General features: G+C 35.8%; 1 protein-coding gene across 3 annotated transcripts; it reads left to right on the top strand.

The window, feature by feature from the left end:
• Window positions 1-2,612: 2,612 nt before the first annotated feature.
• LOC121321736 (serine/threonine-protein phosphatase 2A 55 kDa regulatory subunit B delta isoform) lies at window positions 2,613-17,226 on the top strand. 3 transcript variants are annotated; one of them, XM_041260836.1, is made up of 10 exons: window positions 2,613-2,803; window positions 3,462-3,536; window positions 12,601-12,698; window positions 13,219-13,384; window positions 13,914-14,026; window positions 14,287-14,464; window positions 15,441-15,605; window positions 16,063-16,232; window positions 16,465-16,556; window positions 16,877-17,226. In XM_041260836.1, the coding sequence occupies exons 1-10, from the start codon at window positions 2,758-2,760 to the stop codon at window positions 17,154-17,156; spliced, it is 1,383 nt and encodes a 460-aa protein (XP_041116770.1). In that variant the 5' UTR covers window positions 2,613-2,757; the 3' UTR covers window positions 17,157-17,226. The 3 variants fall into 3 exon arrangements, with proteins under 3 accessions (XP_041116770.1, XP_041116772.1, XP_041116771.1); XM_041260838.1 differs by lacking the exon at window positions 2,613-2,803 and adding an exon at window positions 3,087-3,304; XM_041260837.1 differs by lacking the exons at window positions 2,613-2,803; window positions 3,462-3,536 and adding an exon at window positions 9,206-10,016.
• Window positions 17,227-18,222: the final 996 nt, after the last annotated feature.

The raw sequence follows: 18,222 nt of genomic DNA, 5'->3' as shown, positions 1-18,222 counted from the left end.
CCATTGGCGCTATATGAAATTCTAGTCACAAAAACAACTGAATATTAGATCATTTCCCATTCAATGTAAGATGCTGCGTTGTGAATTTTCTTCTACATGGATTTATATCATTAATTTTTCCAATAAAACCAAGTGTTGGGAAGAAAGACGAACAAAAAATATGCAGCAGTCATAACTCTCCCCTTGAGAAAGACAAGAAAAATAATGCAGCAATTTATTCCAATAATTAGGAGCATTTATTATTTAAACTGCATTCTAAAATGTATAATTTGGTTCTACCAGACCTGTGATTTTGCATAGACGAGAGGAGAGAAAGCCTTGAATGCATTGTTTAACCTCATATGAAAACTATTTATTAGAAGTATTTTAGACACATCTAGTCACCAGGGTTAAAGAAGGAGCTGCTACAAAGACAATGGTTCTTTAGTTGTACAATGTTCTCATTGAGAAGCACAAAAGCTCCTCCCAATAGTACAACTGCAATTTTCTGCCAACATGGCCAAATTACTGGTCAACCAAACTTATAAATTATTGAATCTTCAAGCATACCAACCATGGCTCAAAGAACATTCGTCTGGACTCTCATACTTTGCTTGCCAATTCATCAAAGAACTGGTCATTCGTTTTAGTTTTATAGTACCATAAAGCCACAATAACATGATCTATTTAATGCATGTGTTACTTTACGAAAACAGACAATGCACTTAACAAAATAAAAAAAAACATATTTTCTGACTTTGCTTATGAAAGAAACAAAAACAAAGGTCTTTACAATAAAACACAAGCTTTTTCTGGCCATCTGTTCATAAGTGAACAAAAAAAACAACTGCAACAGATTGCACTGAAATACTTGATAGTAAATCAATGTTCCTTTAACTTGATAAACGTTATTGGGCTTCCTTTAGCAATTTAATTTGTTGTTTGCCCAAAGCCAGTACATCTTTAAGGCTGTCGTTGGTCATCCTGGTAATGTGTTTTGATTCGTGTAGCTAAAGAAGACAGTAATATAATGAATGAAACACACAGCACATAAAATCCATCCAAAAGACATTGTTATAAGAAAACAAGTGTTATGTATATATATATATGACATCTTTAAGAACGAGCTTGGATGCATTAGTAACCAAAAAAAGACATAAGCTATAATAAACAATCGTAAAACAGAGGGGGATAACATCAGTTTATCCTGGGGTTGCACATTAAAACACAGGGCATCAACACATGTTACTTAATGCTGGGGAAAAGTGTAACCATCAGCTGATTACTGCAGTCTAAAGATCATATTCCCGTGTCAGTGTAATATTTTCTCTGTGAAAGAAAACCACAAATTAAATGATCCAAGAGAACAGTTCTCATTTAGATTATTTTATTTGTATCCAATTGTATTTTCCAGTTCATTTAATTCAAAAGACACAAATGTAATACCCAAAAGGAGACACATCATGTTCTTTTGAATGTTAAGGTCTGACAGTCCAAATGAAATGAGGTTTGTTCTGATGGAACAAGAAAGACTTGTTTATTTACACACTATTTAGTCAAAAATAAATTGTCCTGGCTTTTTTTTTCCAGTATGCCAGTGATTACATGTTCAGGTTTTATGATGATGATGGTGATGATGTTTGTATTAATATATTTAAAAATAGAATGGGTTGGTGTACTATCCCTCAGCCTTGATTGACTTTGACAGCTGCTGTAGGAGCCAGAAGGCACAAACTGTCTAGTATTGTAGCATGCAAATACTCAACTCAAATGAAAATACACTCACCCACAACAAGCACAATAAGTCATAAACAAGTCATTTCATTTACTACGATTAGTTCCTTCACTTCCTCTTACCAGTTGTATAGTTATTTGTGAAAGGTCAATTCAAAAACGTATCCGTAACCCTATAATAAACTTACTGCCTTACTCCTGACAGGGCATAGCAAACATGGATATTAGAAATGAGAAGAAAAAACATCTTTCAACCGTCAGCCTGAGAAGCAAAATGAAATGTTATTATTAAAATGCTTTCAATAACAAGCAGTCTTGATGGTTTGAATCAAGTAAATTCAGACAGAAAGGTAATATAATGGGAGTTTAAAATACATTCTCTGTTAGCAACGGCTGGAAAAGATCCAAACTGAGTCTTTTCAAAGCAGTTATGGGGTAAACGTTTTGCAAAAACGTATCAGATTTAGACAATATGAATTGCAATAAGATCAAAGGTTAGAACAGGCAATTGACTAAACAAAGGACAGTACCAAAACCAATATGTGGTTCTGCAATGGAACAGAATTAAAAATAAATAAATAAATAAAACACAAGTTCTGTTTCCTGATACCTAATCACTTCTTGTGCTTTCTGCATTTGAAGTTGCCATCCCACACACATGAAGGAGCTTTATCCTTTATTCCTGGCCTAATTTGTTTCTAAATCCAAACTTACTGTTACTTACCAAGCCTCACAACTACAAATGCAGATCTATTTCTACACAAGTCCCCCAGGGCTGTATGATGCATACATAACAGGACGTTCCATTTACGTTCCAAACCAAACAATAAAAATATATTAGTTACGCATAGTTACAGTTCGTCAACAGGAAAGAACAAGCTCTTCAAACTTTTATTGTCAGTCCAATCCACCAGAGGGCGCAATTGCATCATGCAGTGTATAGCCTCATGCTCAGGATCCAGAGATTCTAGGCATTTTGCTCTGCTGTTTATTTTGTTATGGCACCAAAAGTCCAAAAGCTTATTTTTTAAACAAACAGTATAAATGCATTTTTTGCATGTCGGGTACAGCAAACACGTTTATTGTTCAGGTGAGTACTGAGGTAGAGAAGGTTCCTCTTACATTTTTAGAAAGTATAATAATAATAATAATAATAATAATAATAATAATAATAATAATAATAATAATAATAATAATATATCATAGGTAGTGTAAAATAACTCGAGCTATATAAAGTTCAAATTGATAAGTTTCAAAGTAATTATCACATATGGTTTTATTTAATATAATATTATTAATTTAATAATAATAATAATAATAATCTTACGAGTCAGTCTCAGGAGGCATGATTTTTTTTAAGCAGGGTTTTTAAAGTGTCTATTAAATGACGTCATCGTATCATGTCGACTTGCAATGTGCGCCATTTTGAAAAATAAAAAATCACAGACCGCTTCAGCGCCTCTGATTCCTGGCTGTTTAATCGCGTTCACCTGCAGCTGCAGCCCTGTTGCAAGCCCAAAGTAAACACCTAAATACAGTTCAGCAGGACCCCAAGCGACGCCAGATCTGCTCCCGGAGGAAGCAATGGCAGGCAAGCTATTAACTTTAACACCCGAGCGGGAAAGGCCTCTTACTATTTGCAGGGCCTAAACAGCAGCGCTCTCTGTGTACTCGGGGAGAGAACTGCAAAAGGACACTGTTACGAAACATTATCCTAATCGGTATAATTTCCATTGCTTGTATTTTAGGAGTCGGAGGAGGGAATGATTTCCAGTGGTGTTTCTCACAAGTGAAAGGTGCCATAGACGAAGATGTGGCAGAAGGTAAGCTTTGTGTGTTTTGAGACAGTTGGCCAGTGTTACCGTTGCTGTTGAATTAGGGCAATGGCGTGGTGCTGATGGTGGGACATGGTCACTGTCAGGTCGGGTGTGGGTTCCCGAGGGTCAGGTAGTTGCAAATTCCTAAACTCTTGGTGTTCCGTTGCAGATTGCATCCCTCAGGTGAATGCTAATGCTAGCTTTGACAGAGATATAACTATGGCAAGTTAGTCGTAATTCTCGTGACGTCAAAGTGCTGCGTCCATTCAGTGCAATGAAGCACACACAATAATCCCAGCTATGACAATCTCGTAACTGTAATTTGCTATGGTGTTTGTGCATCGCTTTTTTAAGCAAAGGTGTAGGCGTTATTTTCTACCGTCTGGTGAAAAAAAAACTGGATGTTCGTTTATGAATAAAGTGTGGAGAAAGTGCCCTTTGCATTTTCACGAAGATATGCACAGAATTTTAGGCTAACTACTGTTATAATTTGCTTTCGTTTCAGTTGCTAGTCACAGCGGCCCGATATTATTTAGCATACATCTTAGTTTAGCATTGGGTGTTGCATGGATTGGAAAGGATGCAGCAGAGGAAACGGTGGGTAAAATATGAGGTTACCATTTGTAATAGATTACTGCTCATCAGGTTAGCGGGTAGTAAACAATTCAATAAGAATTAAAACGAACATAGGCTGGGGGGGGGGTTCATACTGTATTGGTTAAAAATGGCTTCAATACAGTATGAGCCTTTGCTAACTATTTCCACCACAAACTAGCCTTGAAAGAGTTGTTACAGTTGGTAAAATTGATAAACTCTTCATCTATAGATTACTTACATACCGACTGCCTAGTAAGATAGCCCTACACTCTTAACTGATGTTATGTCAGATGTTTTAAGTTGTGCACATCATGCAAGTTACAGTGACTATGCTACTTCGTGCCCTACCTGATTCACTCCAGTGAAAATTATGAAACTCCATTTGTGCCAAAACTGTTCAGCCATTAATTTGTCATTTTGTGAATTGGTCAGTTTGTCACTTCATAAATGTATTTGATAATTACTCTAGTAATTCATTAATTTGTCTATTCATTAATACGAAAGGCTGTGTGGACCTGCAAATTTCCAATCAACCAGAGGAGCTTCCAACTGTGAATCACGCACTGTGCCAAAAACACTGCAGCCTTTCTAGCCAATGGGAGAACACACTAATATTTTAACCAATGAAAATCCAGCCTCACTCAAAACTGCTACAGCCCATAATATTGCAGTTTATTAGAAGGGCAAGAACTAGCAACATTTCTTACCCCTCCATTGACTCTCCATATAATTTTTTTTGCCTAACTCTCTATACCACAATGCTTTGCACGCGATGAGACGGAAAACTCCATTGAAAGTTAGCGGAGTTGAGTATCTTGTTAAGTAGAATTTGTTTTGAAACGCCCTTTCTAATAAACTGCAATATTGTTGGCTGAAGCAGTTTTTCTGGCTGTACAACCTGACAATACTTTTCAGTGATGCACCACTGAGCAGGGACACATTACAGAGAAGCATACCAGTTTGGGCTAACTTAGGCTTCCATGAAAACCATGGATGAGGTTGAATCCACAGTGAAAAAGAGTATCAATGCCATCAACACTAGCAGTGTACCAGTTTGCCGAGAACTACAAGCCGCTAGCTAAAGTTGCTTTTTTTTTCTTGTCCCTGTTCCCTACTATGGTTGCTGTGTGAGAGGGCATTCAGTGCTTTGCACTTTCTGAAAAACAAACACTGACACTGCTTAAGGGAAGCAAGCTTCGCTCTTAAGCCCCTTTCAGACTGGCATGTTTTACCCAGGTCAGGATCCGATGTCCTGCGGGTCAGCTATGTGATTTCACACTGCTTTTGATAAAGCAGGGTTGACCTGGGTTACAGATCTAAGTGCACAATGCGTGTATCAATGCCCCGGAAGCAGCTTGTTACACACGCTTCCATCTAAGCTAGCTCATGGTCTCAAGCAACACAAATATGGCAAAATAGAATAAACTAAAATGTTCCTTGCGGAAGTGAAACCTTCATGCAGGCATGGCTTTTTCTTATTTTGTCTGCAGTCATGCATTTTGTTTCGCTCAACCCGGGTCAAAAGCTTGTCAACCCACATCCTGAGGTGGGTCGCTGGGACCCAGGTTATACCAGGTACAACCCTGGTACATGGTTTCACACTACACGGGATTGTGACCCAGGTAGCCAGAACCCGGGTAGAAGTGCCAGTGTGAAAGGGGATTTAGTTTCACAAGAAACCCTTGAGCCTGCCGTCTTTCCATCTGAAGAACTGCTGAGCCTTTGCAGGTAGCGAGTCAAGTCTACATGCAGTCCACCAACAGCTTTTGACACCATTTAATTACTATAGACTTTTTTTTTTAAGCATATGCAATGTGCATCATTTGTTTTCTATCCAATATATTGCAATTCTGAACATTTTAATCTCAAAACCTGTTATGAAATAAGTAGCATATTTTTCAAGACATCATATAAACGCATGTTAAGCGATCACAGTGTCCAAAAGAATATATATATATATATATATCTATATATATATATATATATATATATATATATATATTATATATATTAAATTTTTCACCCAAGAATATGATTGTTTTTAAACAACATGAGTTTTCCAAACAGGTTTTTTGAAAAATGTTTTAGAAAGGTTTAGGTTACTATTAGTATTTTTTTTTTTTTTTGGATGGGGGGGTGTCTTTGTTGCTATATTTCTGCGTGAGCCAGTAATTCTGGGCTTCTTTGCATATTTCAGTGCCCTTGTTTAACAAGGTTATATTTGTGATTTGTTATAGAGTTTTACTATGCAAAAGCCTTTTTCAATTTAGCTCTGAATTGTGCAGCAAGTGATTGTTTTATTTTGTCTGCTGACAGTGCAATAATAATAATAGAACATAAAGCTTGCAAGTACCTGTTTTATATCTCCAGTTTATTGTTAGAAGGGTCTTTTTGATTTTTTTGCTATTGATCGTTTTCATGAAGACCTGCTGCTTCGTTTTTTCATAATGCAAAAGACTACTGCATTTCTGTTTGTTTCCTATTTAAAGTGCTTGTTGCCGTCTCGCTTGAAGATGTGCAACCAATCTCCTTCCTGCTGCCGCTAACGTATGGAGTTGTCGTACATCCTCCAAGCTTTTCTGAATGCAGAGATTTATATTGTGCCCTGCACAGCTCACAATTGTCACGCTACCAAAAAGTAACACAGCACACTCGCCTGCAGAAACAAACACATTGCTCTACACACGTTGGTCTTGTTGTCATAACCACAAGCTATTACTTTGTAGCCACTTTAAACTCTGTGTTTATCTGGTTGATTGCTTCTGCACTCAGCTGTGTGTGTCTTGTGTAATTTTCATGTAGCTAATACTTTTAACTCGAGTTTCCAGTTTTGCTTAATGTAATGGCAGGTGATGCTTCTTGTGCCTTGCTTGTCCGTACATCAGTAGTGCTGGACATTGAATTGCACTCCTGACTGAAATCCAGTCTAAGCTTTTTCTTTGCACGTTTGTGATTCAGAGTAATGATTTTGGAGCTTCTTTCGACGGCATTTCGTAGCCCAGAGCAAGATTTGCAATCAGATTTTTAAACGCAGCTCCCTCTACTATACTAACAGCTCTGATATCTTGTGTGACAACATCCACTATCAGGCCTGTTATTTCTTTTGCTTTGACACCTTTTGGATCAATTTTCTATCCTAAATAAGCTGTCACCGAAGGTGTTGCTTCCTTTTGTTTTTTACTTGTGTTCACGCTGTCGTATTATGTCGGGTGCTTTCTTACGGTATTGCCACAGAAGCTCATTAAAACCACAAACAGCAAATTTTACCTTTCTATTTTGTTCTTTTGTAAAACGAACTTCCAAACATTTGATCACATTATTTAAAATTAAATTAAATTGACAATTTAACTAGCAAAATCTGATCCTGAAATGCAGTCTACCTCCAGTCTCTTCTTAGTATTTTTTTTGTTTTTTGTCACGCTTATTCTGAAAACGTAGTGGGTGGGGAGGGTTTTTTTTATTAATATTATTTTTTAAAGGAACCAAAGGAAAGGCAAGGAATAAAAGTGTAGATTTAAATTTTGCTGTGCCTAATAAAAAACAGTCCTATTAATAAACCCATGCTTTTTTTTTTTGTTTTTTTTTTTCTCCTCAACCATTGATGGTTAGTTTATCCATTGATGGTTATTCCAACTGTTCGATGCATTGTCCCAGCCCTAACGTAGTCTATATGTATTTGTAAACGATTTTAACAAATTATATTTGGGAAATATTTGCAGTGAGAACCACTGTTCTAGTGAACAGTTTAATGACCGGCTGGGAGAGCTGGTGGCCAGGAGGCAGTCAGTGATAAGTTTCCCTGCCCTCTGCCAGTTGTTTGTTATTATTTAGATGTAACAACCTGTTCAGTAACTAATTTAATTTTAAATTAAATTATTTTACTTTTAAAAGTGTCCACTATAATACACAGTACAGTATATAAAACACATCTACTTTGTGGTCGATTGTCGTTAGTTACTGCATTCACAGAGTCTCCTCCCACTAGTACTAGGCTGTTATTTCTTTTTGGTTTTGGTTTTGTTTCCTGTAAATCTTCCTTTCTCAGTCTTCATGTGCACTCCCTTTCCAAATCAACACAGCTCAGCCACTGACTCATTGTGTGACCCCGAGCAAGTCACTTAACCTCCTTGTGCTCTGTCTTTTGGGTGAGACGCTGATGCATAGTTCACAGACCCTAGTCTGGTATCTTGTAAAGCGGTTTGTGATGGTGGTCCATGATGAAAGGCGCTATATAAAAAAAAATAAAGATTGATTAGATAATTATTGTTTTTTATTAATTGAAAATCCTGGCATTTGTTTGATCTATTCTCGAGCTACCGCTTGCAGTATATTCCCAGTTGACCATTGATATGCCAGGAACCAGCGAAGTACAAGAAGCTTGATGACTTTCAAACTCAAGCTGTGCATCAAAATTGCTGTGCGTATTCTTTGTGCATTAAATATAAGTATCATGCGTAATTCATATGTGTTCTATGGAAACCTGGGTGTAACTACGGCCACACATTTATTTCAGTATCTTTTACTTATTCTATGTCCAGCACTGGTTTACAATCAGGATTTAAATCTGATTAAGCTAAATATTTCAAGCTCTGCTTTTATTGATGTTTATCTTTGAGGAGCATACACAATACTCACCTTTTACATTATTTTGATATGTAACATTATTTTACTTTGCATAATAGGTGATGATATCTAGGTGTAATAAGTTGGCTAAAAAAACATAATTTGTCTATCATTAGCTTTTGACTTTAGTACTCAATATTCATATTATGTAACTAATGTATAGATTAAGTATATTTTACCTATTTTTGTTAATACAGAATAGTCCAGTACACACTGACAGAAAACTGAGCCTGCAATAAAAAAAATGTATCTGATGTACAGAGTGACTCTAGTTTAGCTTATCTTCATCATGCTTTCCAACAATGAAACAGAAAATATTTAGTAGTACTGTTGTGTAAAAGTATAAATATGTATACAAGTATAAACACATTGTGTCTTACTTTTTATTATTATTCTCTGACTTTACTATCTATATTGAAAATATGTATTTGATTCTGTAAAAAAAAAAAAAAAAAAAAACGAAAGATTGGAGCGATCTTGCTATTTTAAGCCAATAACAAGCATACATCTACTTGTCACTGTATTCTGTGAGAGAAAGAATTGATTTCTGCAGTGCGGTTTGGAGAACGATGTATGACACAGATGGCTTGAAATTTCCAGCTAGCTTCTGAGGAACGGCAGGTGCTGCATATGGATAAGGCTATTTCTAATTCAAGCTTTCTCTTGCTCGACCTGGGGGAAAAAGGACAGCTACCAAAACTGTGCCGGGGTGGGAGTGGTAGGAGGAGGGGACAACACTGAGAATTTGTTATAAGAAAATGGATTGCTTCCTTTGTTAGGAATGACCCATAGTACTGCACTTCTGTGAACTTCATGCATGAATTGTGTGATGTCACAGTACAGCTAAATGCAGCCTGCCAAGCCTATAGCTGCACTGCTTTTTTCCCACTGATTTATTGGCAGAGGATCGGCTAGCTAGCTCAGATCAGCGTACGCTCTTTGTACAGGCAGCATCTTGGGAATAGCGCTGAGGACTGACACCTCACTGTCAATGTGAAATTCAGCCTTGTCATGCCCTTTCTTTCTAGTCTGGATCATTTATTTGGTACAGTTTGCCTCGATGCCTACACACCGTGGAGCAGAAGGAAATCTAGCAAAAGAAAGGGCTGCTGGGCCACCCATATTGTGGCTTTATCAAATGAGGAAATCCAGACTACGTTTGCATTCTGCAGAAGATGAAATGCTTTCCCTGCAGTTTCTCGCAGGCATTTAAATCTTCCACTGCTGGTGCTAGCACACTGATGTCAGCCTCATCTTTTGATCAAGGTATGAGAGCAAACTGAATGGCACAAAGGTGAATTATAGGAATATAGAATTGTGGAAATATTATGCAAGTTTTTTTAAGCATGTATTCTTGTATTTCAATTGAAACAATTAACTTAAAATAAGACCAATATTATTTTTTTTTATTTAACAGACTATTTTAGATAACTTGTTCTAGTAGATTGTATTACCAGTAAACATTTAATAAATAATTACCAAAAGCAGAGAATGCTAAATGCAGGGGTTCATGTTTGTGTGGCCTTGTAATTTGTGCAGTTGCTGTAGCTTTCTGTTAGAATACCCTACATGTTTAGCTTTTTTTAATTTTATTTATTTAACCAGTTAATGTTTTGCACATTTATTTGCAGTGTTCACATTCATTCATTCATTCATTTATTTAGCGTATTTGCTCAATTTCCTGGTCGTCTTGAATTTTTTGCACACACTCATACTGACCTTTATAAACCAACACCCCTCCACCCTTGTAGGCCAGCATTCTAGTCTCTCTGGTTCTCTATCTGTTGTTGAACCCTACTGTTTTAAACCCAGGTTAGTGTGTCCACATTGTTTACAGAATGTGTTGTGGATGGCGATTCTTAATAATCCCCTGTGAGGAGAGAGTATATATAATAATTCAACCGCTGCCACTGTACGTCAACTAGTAGTATCTTGTAAAACATTAGAGATCGAGATTGTGATCCCGGTGGTGATGTGACTTTTTGGTGTCCTGGTGATAAAGACCTAACATTGGATATTATTATTTATTTATTTATTTATTAGCAGGCACCCTTATACTTCTTACACAAGTGTATTCTTTGAATCTCTAGGTAAATTGTTTTGGGTATTGTGCAAGAACAATGAACACTTTTATTCAGTACTGAGACCTTTGAGGTAGGCACTTCATATTTGTTTTCCCACCACAAAGATTACAGAGTCCTTGCATGTCCCAGGACTGATCAGCTGACTCCATGTTCCATTCTTAAAGCAGAGGCCACTACCGTTACAAAACATATGGGGGTCATGTCAGTATACGAATGATATTTTCTCAAACAACTGATTGTAGAGTTTTTAACCTACCATTTTTAGCTTTGTCGCACAACGTAATTAGATATGTTGCACATTAAGTTATTCCTTAAATTGTGAATGTGCCCTACTTTTTTTCTCTAGTGACAACCGATTGGCTAAACCAATAGTCTAAGCATGGGATTGTAATGTTTACATGAACATATTCTTGGTGTGGGGGGTATACTGTTAGAATCTATTTAAAATAGATATTTCACAAAGCAGAAATTGTTTTTTTTTTTAACCCCCTGAACTTTCCCATGAATTAGCCTACACTTAATGTATTCAAGCATTTTAGCATTTTTGCTGCATATAGTAGAAGGTGGACCTGTTGCCAATTTATTATTATTATTATTATTATTATTATTATTATTATTGATATTATCATCTGCAGCGTAGTGATCTATGAAATTAGGATAAGGAGGTCAGTATTGGTGACAAATGATTATATTCACAGCTTCTCAATTCCCTCCCTCCTTGCTGTGTAGTACACTCACAGATTTATGATATACCTAGGGCTGTTATGTTTCTGAAAAAATTAAATACCCAGAAAATGAGTCACTAAACTGCAGTATCAAACAACTGTCTAGCTTGATTAATGCGCAACACAAAATTATTGAAGAACAATTTGACAAATGAGACAGTATTTTATTTCGTAGCTGCAGACGTTTTATTTTAGAATGGGTCATATCGGCTGAAATTTGACAATGGCATGTGGTTCAAACTTGCATACGTTAGGTGAAATTAGACTGACCGTTTTCTTGTAAGATTAAATTGCAGTATGTTTTATTGGTGCTGTCGTATGAGCTTTTCGTTGTCATAATTTAGAGGTTGACCATGAGCTGTGTATATTAAATACACTGATGTATTTTTGAAAATATCCCTTTCCCTTTGATATATGCTTTTATTGTAGAAAATCTAGTTTTTCACCTAACTTTTTTTTTTTCTACAAATTTTCTTGGCCTTGAAACAGAACTGTTAGGTGCAATAATTAATCATTGTTTTAGGAGGCACCATTATGTATTGTACATATTAGAGAAGGACAGAGATTCATCGTTTGTATTTCCTGTCGTTTTCTTCAGTCTGTCTAGATATCGGAGTGTACTGCAGATATTGTAACTTTGTGAAGTCCATAACGTAATCTTTAAAATATAAACGTCACTAAAACTGATGCAAAGTTTTTACCCTACATTTGACTTTTTGTGGATTTTTTTTTTTCTCGTTTACACAGCCCATGGTCAAGTTCTAAATTATGACAATGAAAACCTCATTCAAAAGCACCAATAATTACATGATTGCTGCACATAGTTTTCTATCTCAAGAAGAACTAATTGTGAACAGGAAAATAAATAACGGAAGCTGTTCAGTAAACTAGTGTTGGTATCAGTGGGGTTGGATTGGAAAATTGCACCTGACTTTGATTTGCCTAAATTGAGGAGTGTACTTTTTCCGTCACAGGAATGCTTTTCTTAGTCAATTTTGATAGTATATTGATTAAAAAAAAAAGTTTTTCTTCTCTCTACAGCTGATATTATTTCAACAGTTGAATTCAACTACTCTGGAGACCTGCTTGCAACTGGGGATAAGGGCGGTAGAGTTGTCATATTTCAACGAGAACAGGAGGTTAGTATTCAATGAAGGTACTGTACTCCTAAATCTAGTCAAACTGTGGAGCGTGGCCTGGGTTAAGGTTGGGTTGTTGGATGTTTTTTTTTTTGTTTTTTTTTTTTTTGCATGAATGAATTAAAAAAAAAAAAAAAAAAAAAAAAGTAAAATGCCGTGTAGTGCCTAAAATCAACTTTGTAAATTTAGACAAGGCTTTATTGTCAGTTCATAGCATGTTTTTCAGAAGATTTAAGTCATTGATGTGGCCTCCCTTTGATTGGGTTAATATTCTGCGATCAGTCCCATTGGAAAAAAAAAAAACTGCAGTTTTAGCACATATATAATTTAACCTTGTGAACTTTCATACTGTTTACCTGTTTGATCACACAGTCAGGTACAAAGTAAAGAGTACAACTATAATAAAGTGGTACTATATAGGTATTATTGTCTCTTGTGTGAAGTATACCTGTAGATGTTTCTAGTCTTGTGTGTTTTTATTTTTTGTTTTTTTTTAACGAATATGTATTTTGTCTTCTAGAGTAAAAACCGTCCTCACTCCAGAGGCGAATACAACGTTTACAGCACTTTCCAGAGTCATGAACCTGAATTTGACTATTTGAAAAGTCTAGAAATTGAGGAAAAAATTAATAAAATTCGGTGGTTACCTCAACAAAATGCTGCTCATTCCCTGCTGTCTACTAATGGTAAGATACTTGTCTACTACAACTTGTTTTATTTTTAGATTTGTATTTTATTTTGTCTTGATTTGGGTTTGTGGTATTATTCTAATTCTTCAAAACTATTGATATATTATTTGGGCAGTGCTGAATAATAATGATTTAATAAGCAGTTGTTTTTATTTTGTTTACATGCCATTTTGTAGTGATGCACTCGTAGAAATCAAAATACAAACCAAGGCAATGATATGATGGCGGTTCTGGAAAGATTGAATAAGCCATTTAGAACGCTTGAAGACGCTGGCGATTTTAAGTCGCATTTAAAAAGCTTGAAAAACCATTTGAATTTAAGTTTAATGGTGATGATGAGTTATCAGTTAGCAGTACTGTATCAGTGTGAACAACTTGCTAGGGTTGCCAGAAAGGTGTTCTTTTAAATTAAGTTCCTTTAGGCAGAGCATTTACAATGGGGGAAATTTAGTTTCACCACAGGGGAGTTCACTTGGGAGGTATAGATATTTTACACACATTTGAGATGTTTTTTTTTTTTCCCCAGATAAAACGATTAAATTGTGGAAAATCAGTGAAAGGGACAAAAAGGCAGAGGGTTATAACTTGAAAGAGGAAGATGGCAGACTTAGAGATCCCTTTAGAATTACTTCACTACGGGTAAGTCCATGTTTTGTTTTACCTGGAGAAACAATACTGTGCAACATGACCACGGATAGAGACATTAGGCATAGATTAGTTAAGGTTTAATCCAATAAATTCTAAAGACCTTGAAAAATACTTTTTAGTTACGGATGATATATCTACATGTTGTTCAGAATTAGTTTTTACCTTTCTTTTTGACATGGTGATCAACTTATTCATGTTTCTACTGCCGTGACTGAAAATGTATGTTACTAACCATTTTCTTTTTGTTCCAGGTGCCTGTTTTGCAGCCCATGGACTTGATGGTAGAAGCAAGTCCCAGAAGAATATTTGCAAATGCACACACATATCATATTAACTCGATTTCAGTAAATAGTGATCATGAAACGTACCTTTCTGCAGATGACCTAAGAATAAACCTATGGCATTTAGAAATCACAGATCGAAGTTTTAGTATCCTTTTCTGGTTAAACCATTTTAATTTTTTTTTTTTTTTGGATCACGTTTCGTTTTATCTAGTAATGTGCAATTTAGAAATAAAATACAAATATAACTAACATTAGGGTCTGTTGGAATTCTTAATCATTGGCTATGCTCATTAACTTCTGAGACGAGGAGAAATTGTACAGGCTTTCTGTGGAGATTTCCCTGAAACTGATTTAATTTGCAGTAGAAATTGCGAAATATATCTTAAATCTCTATGATAAATAGAAAATAAGTTGACAGAAATAATAATGATGTATCTTATGTATGTTATATTAAGTAACATTTATGAATGCATTTATTTATTTCACTATTTATATGTCTGGAATCATGTGTCTTGAGATTTTCCAGCTGTGACAATGCATTGTAAACTTGGTTGCTTTTCTGGAAGGAGAATCCGCCCCTAAACAACACGTCATCAGCAAGCACATAAAGGCTCTGTGCGTTATTCTCCCATGTCGCTGCTTTTGTTTCTGCCTCCTTCCCAGGCACCACCTGCCTCATCCCGGAGGGAGGTGGTCCATAGTTGCTTCCTATTTGCGGCTCTGGGATGCACGTAACTCTTTGTGTTTTTCCAGCTGGCCTCGCGCAGGTAGCCATCGAGCACCCATGGACGAGGCCTCCGGCAAATTTATCTTTCACTCGGGCACTGAGCACCCATCATAGTTCAATAAATCGTCTGCAATTGCATCAATAAATCATTCGTTGCGGATTCTCCGTACTGAAATAATACCTCCAGGGTGTTCTTGTTCTCCATTAGCCACTTAGTGGGGAAACTTGGAGTTAAACAAAGGGTCCTGTCTTTTCTAATTTTATATATATATATATATATATATATATATATATATATATATATATATATATATATATATATATATATATATAGGTTATTAAAGAAGGAAACTTGACTTCTTGAATAGTTTTGTCCTTACAGCATTACCTTTAGACATTGTAGATATTAAGCCTGCCAACATGGAAGAATTGACAGAAGTTATAACGGCAGCAGAGTGTCACCCGAATCAATGCAATGTATTTGTCTACAGCAGTAGCAAGGGAACTATACGACTGTGTGACATGCGTGCAGCAGCCCTCTGCGACAGGCATACAAAATGTAAGTGTTTGGAAGCTTAAAGATCCTTGCACCACCCCCCTTAGTACTATGCCCTGAACACTGTCTGTGTTTCAGTTTTTCAAGATGTTTAGCACTTTTATTAAAAGACCCAGGATTTTTGAAGGGTCTTTGGTTGTTTTTTTTTTTTTTTATTGTAAACTCATGAATTTAGCTAAATTATTGTGAAAATACAGCCAGACACCTGGTTAAGGAAGTAGAGGATTATATTGCATTTGGTTACGTATAAGGAAAAGTATTATTTGCAACATATCTGGAACATGGGACCATGGCCGAATGTAGCCTTTCACATTCCAGTAGAATTGGTTTTGTCTTGTAAAATTGTTGTTTATTCTTTGATCTTAAAGCACTGGGTTACAATGGTTATTTGCTATTTTACTTTGCTACTCTATATGTAGAATACAGTGATGGAAATTAAAATGTTATTATCATTTTTTAGTTTTTGAGGAACCAGAAGATCCAAGCAGCAGATCATTCTTTTCTGAAATCATCTCATCAATATCTGATGTAAAGTTCAGTCATAGTGGCCGGTACATGATGACAAGAGACTATCTCTCAGTCAAGGTGTGGGATCTGAACATGGAAAGTAGACCAGTAGAAACATACCAGGTAGGATTATTAATAAGCTGTCCTCTGTCTATGTATGTTTCAGTATTGTCTGGTCAAGTTAATTCTGTAAACAAGCTTACTTCTGTAAGTGTATATCTCATTTTAAAATAATATTGTAATCTGTATGTATTCAGTTGTATTTAATGATATTGTTTTTGCTCTGCAGACACCTTTTATAATTGATAAGTGTTTTAATACAAGTTATTTTTTTTAAATGATTGTATTGTTAAAGGTCCATGAATACCTTCGCAGCAAGCTTTGTTCATTGTATGAAAACGACTGCATTTTTGACAAATTTGAATGCTGTTGGAATGGAACAGATAGGTAAGATGTTGTAAAAAGAAAAAACAATACACAGTATATTTTTGTGTGTCATATTGGAACACTATAAACCCTTTAAATTATTCTGTGTGTGTTCAGAAGTTATTTTTTTTTTTGTTTGTTTTTTTTAATACATTACACATTTTTGGAGGCAGTCACACATTGATGGACATAGCTAAAATGAAGTAAAACACGATTTGGAAAAATGTAACATTTTTGTACGTTAGCGATTAGAACTGTTATGTCATGAAATCAGTTGTGTGTTGTAATTATTTTTTTTTTTTTTTTTTTTTTTTTTTTTTTTATATACTTCCTTCTTGCAGTGCTATTATGACTGGCTCTTACAATAACTTCTTCAGAATGTTTGATAGAAACACTAGGAGGGATATCACTCTTGAGGCATCCCGAGAGAGCAGCAAACCCCGCGGCATCTTGAAGCCACGCAAAGTGTGTACTGGTGGCAAGAGGAAGAAGGATGAGATAAGCGTTGACAGTCTGGACTTCAACAAGAAGATCCTCCACACAGCCTGGCACCCTAAAGAAAATGTCATTGCTGTAGCTGCCACCAACAACTTGTATATATTCCAGGATAAAATGAATTAAAATTGGCTTGGAAAGTCATGAGGGCACAGTTTCGTTCTTGCATAGTTAAGCCTATTTGTTTATCTAAAAGGCCATCTTGTCCTCCTAGTGAAGAATTCAACACACTCATCTCCTTTTGTAGCTAATGGAGAAAAGCTGGCCTGTTTCTTTGAGTCAGTGGTGTATTTCTGCGTTTAGTGGAGGACGTAGTTACGTGTTCTCTAAACAGCAGAGGCCCAACAGAAGCAGAATTGATGGACAGTACTCGAAAGGGGTAAAAAAAAAAAAAAAAATTAAATGTATTTATTCAAGTCTGAGCCTTTTTTTATGATTTACAGACCAAATTATGAAACGCCTAAGGAATGACATTTTATTGTCAAAAGTGTAGTCTCTTTACTGTGATTTTGGGCATTTCTAAAACTTGAGTTGTTATTGATGCCTGTTAACATTCCTTTCTTGTTTATCCTTATAGGCCTAGGTGCTTTACATTTTAAGCACTTCAGACAGGTCTCCAGTTTGGTCAGTGGACAGTGAGGGTACAAGTTGTCAATATATTGTATATTGGTTGTGACACTTTTTAAAATCTAAATTCAGGATTTTTGGTCAATTAAGCATTCTCATTTACTAATGATAAACTAACATGGTTATAAACTAACATTGTATGCACCTGTTTTTATTATTTTGACCAAAGTTTAAATAAATTTGACTGTGTTTACCTGAACTTAGAACTATTTATTTGAACTTGTCTACTTAACTAGGACTGAATAGTAGTATTTGGAAACCAGCAGTAAACAAGTAGATTTACCCTTTCTTTTTTTTTTTCTGGACTTCAGAAAAAGTGTGAAGTATGCTGATAAAGAAAGTTACTTGTAAATTTGGAGTGCCATTTTGTAACAAAGCCATTAAAATATTAAGCCATCTGTTAACTTATTTAAATACTGAAGTTGTTAAATATGTGCTTGTGGAGGTCTCGTCAGTGGGGAGGTATTAATTTTTCTCAATTAAAATTGACTTAATTGCATTTACATTAAAATACTGATTGGCTCATGCTACACATTCTGGGACAAAAAGGGGGGGGGGGGGGACT

The sequence above is a fragment of the Polyodon spathula genome, chromosome 10 (genome assembly GCF_017654505.1).
Source record: "Polyodon spathula isolate WHYD16114869_AA chromosome 10, ASM1765450v1, whole genome shotgun sequence".
Classification (NCBI taxonomy): domain Eukaryota; kingdom Metazoa; phylum Chordata; class Actinopteri; order Acipenseriformes; family Polyodontidae; genus Polyodon; species Polyodon spathula.
Note: the sequence above shows the minus strand (reverse complement) of the source record. Positions and strands in the feature narration are given on the sequence as shown.

Excerpts from the sequence above, each read along its gene's own strand:
- LOC121321736 (XM_041260836.1), top strand. The coding sequence starts at position 2,758 with ATGCATTTTTTGCATGTCGGGTACAGCAAACACGTTTATTGTTCAG. Across the intron at positions 14,027-14,286 it reads TTAGAATTACTTCACTACGG|GTGCCTGTTTTGCAGCCCAT; the intron begins GTAAGTCCATGT and ends TTTTTGTTCCAG. Across the intron at positions 16,233-16,464 it reads GACCAGTAGAAACATACCAG|GTCCATGAATACCTTCGCAG; the intron begins GTAGGATTATTA and ends GTATTGTTAAAG.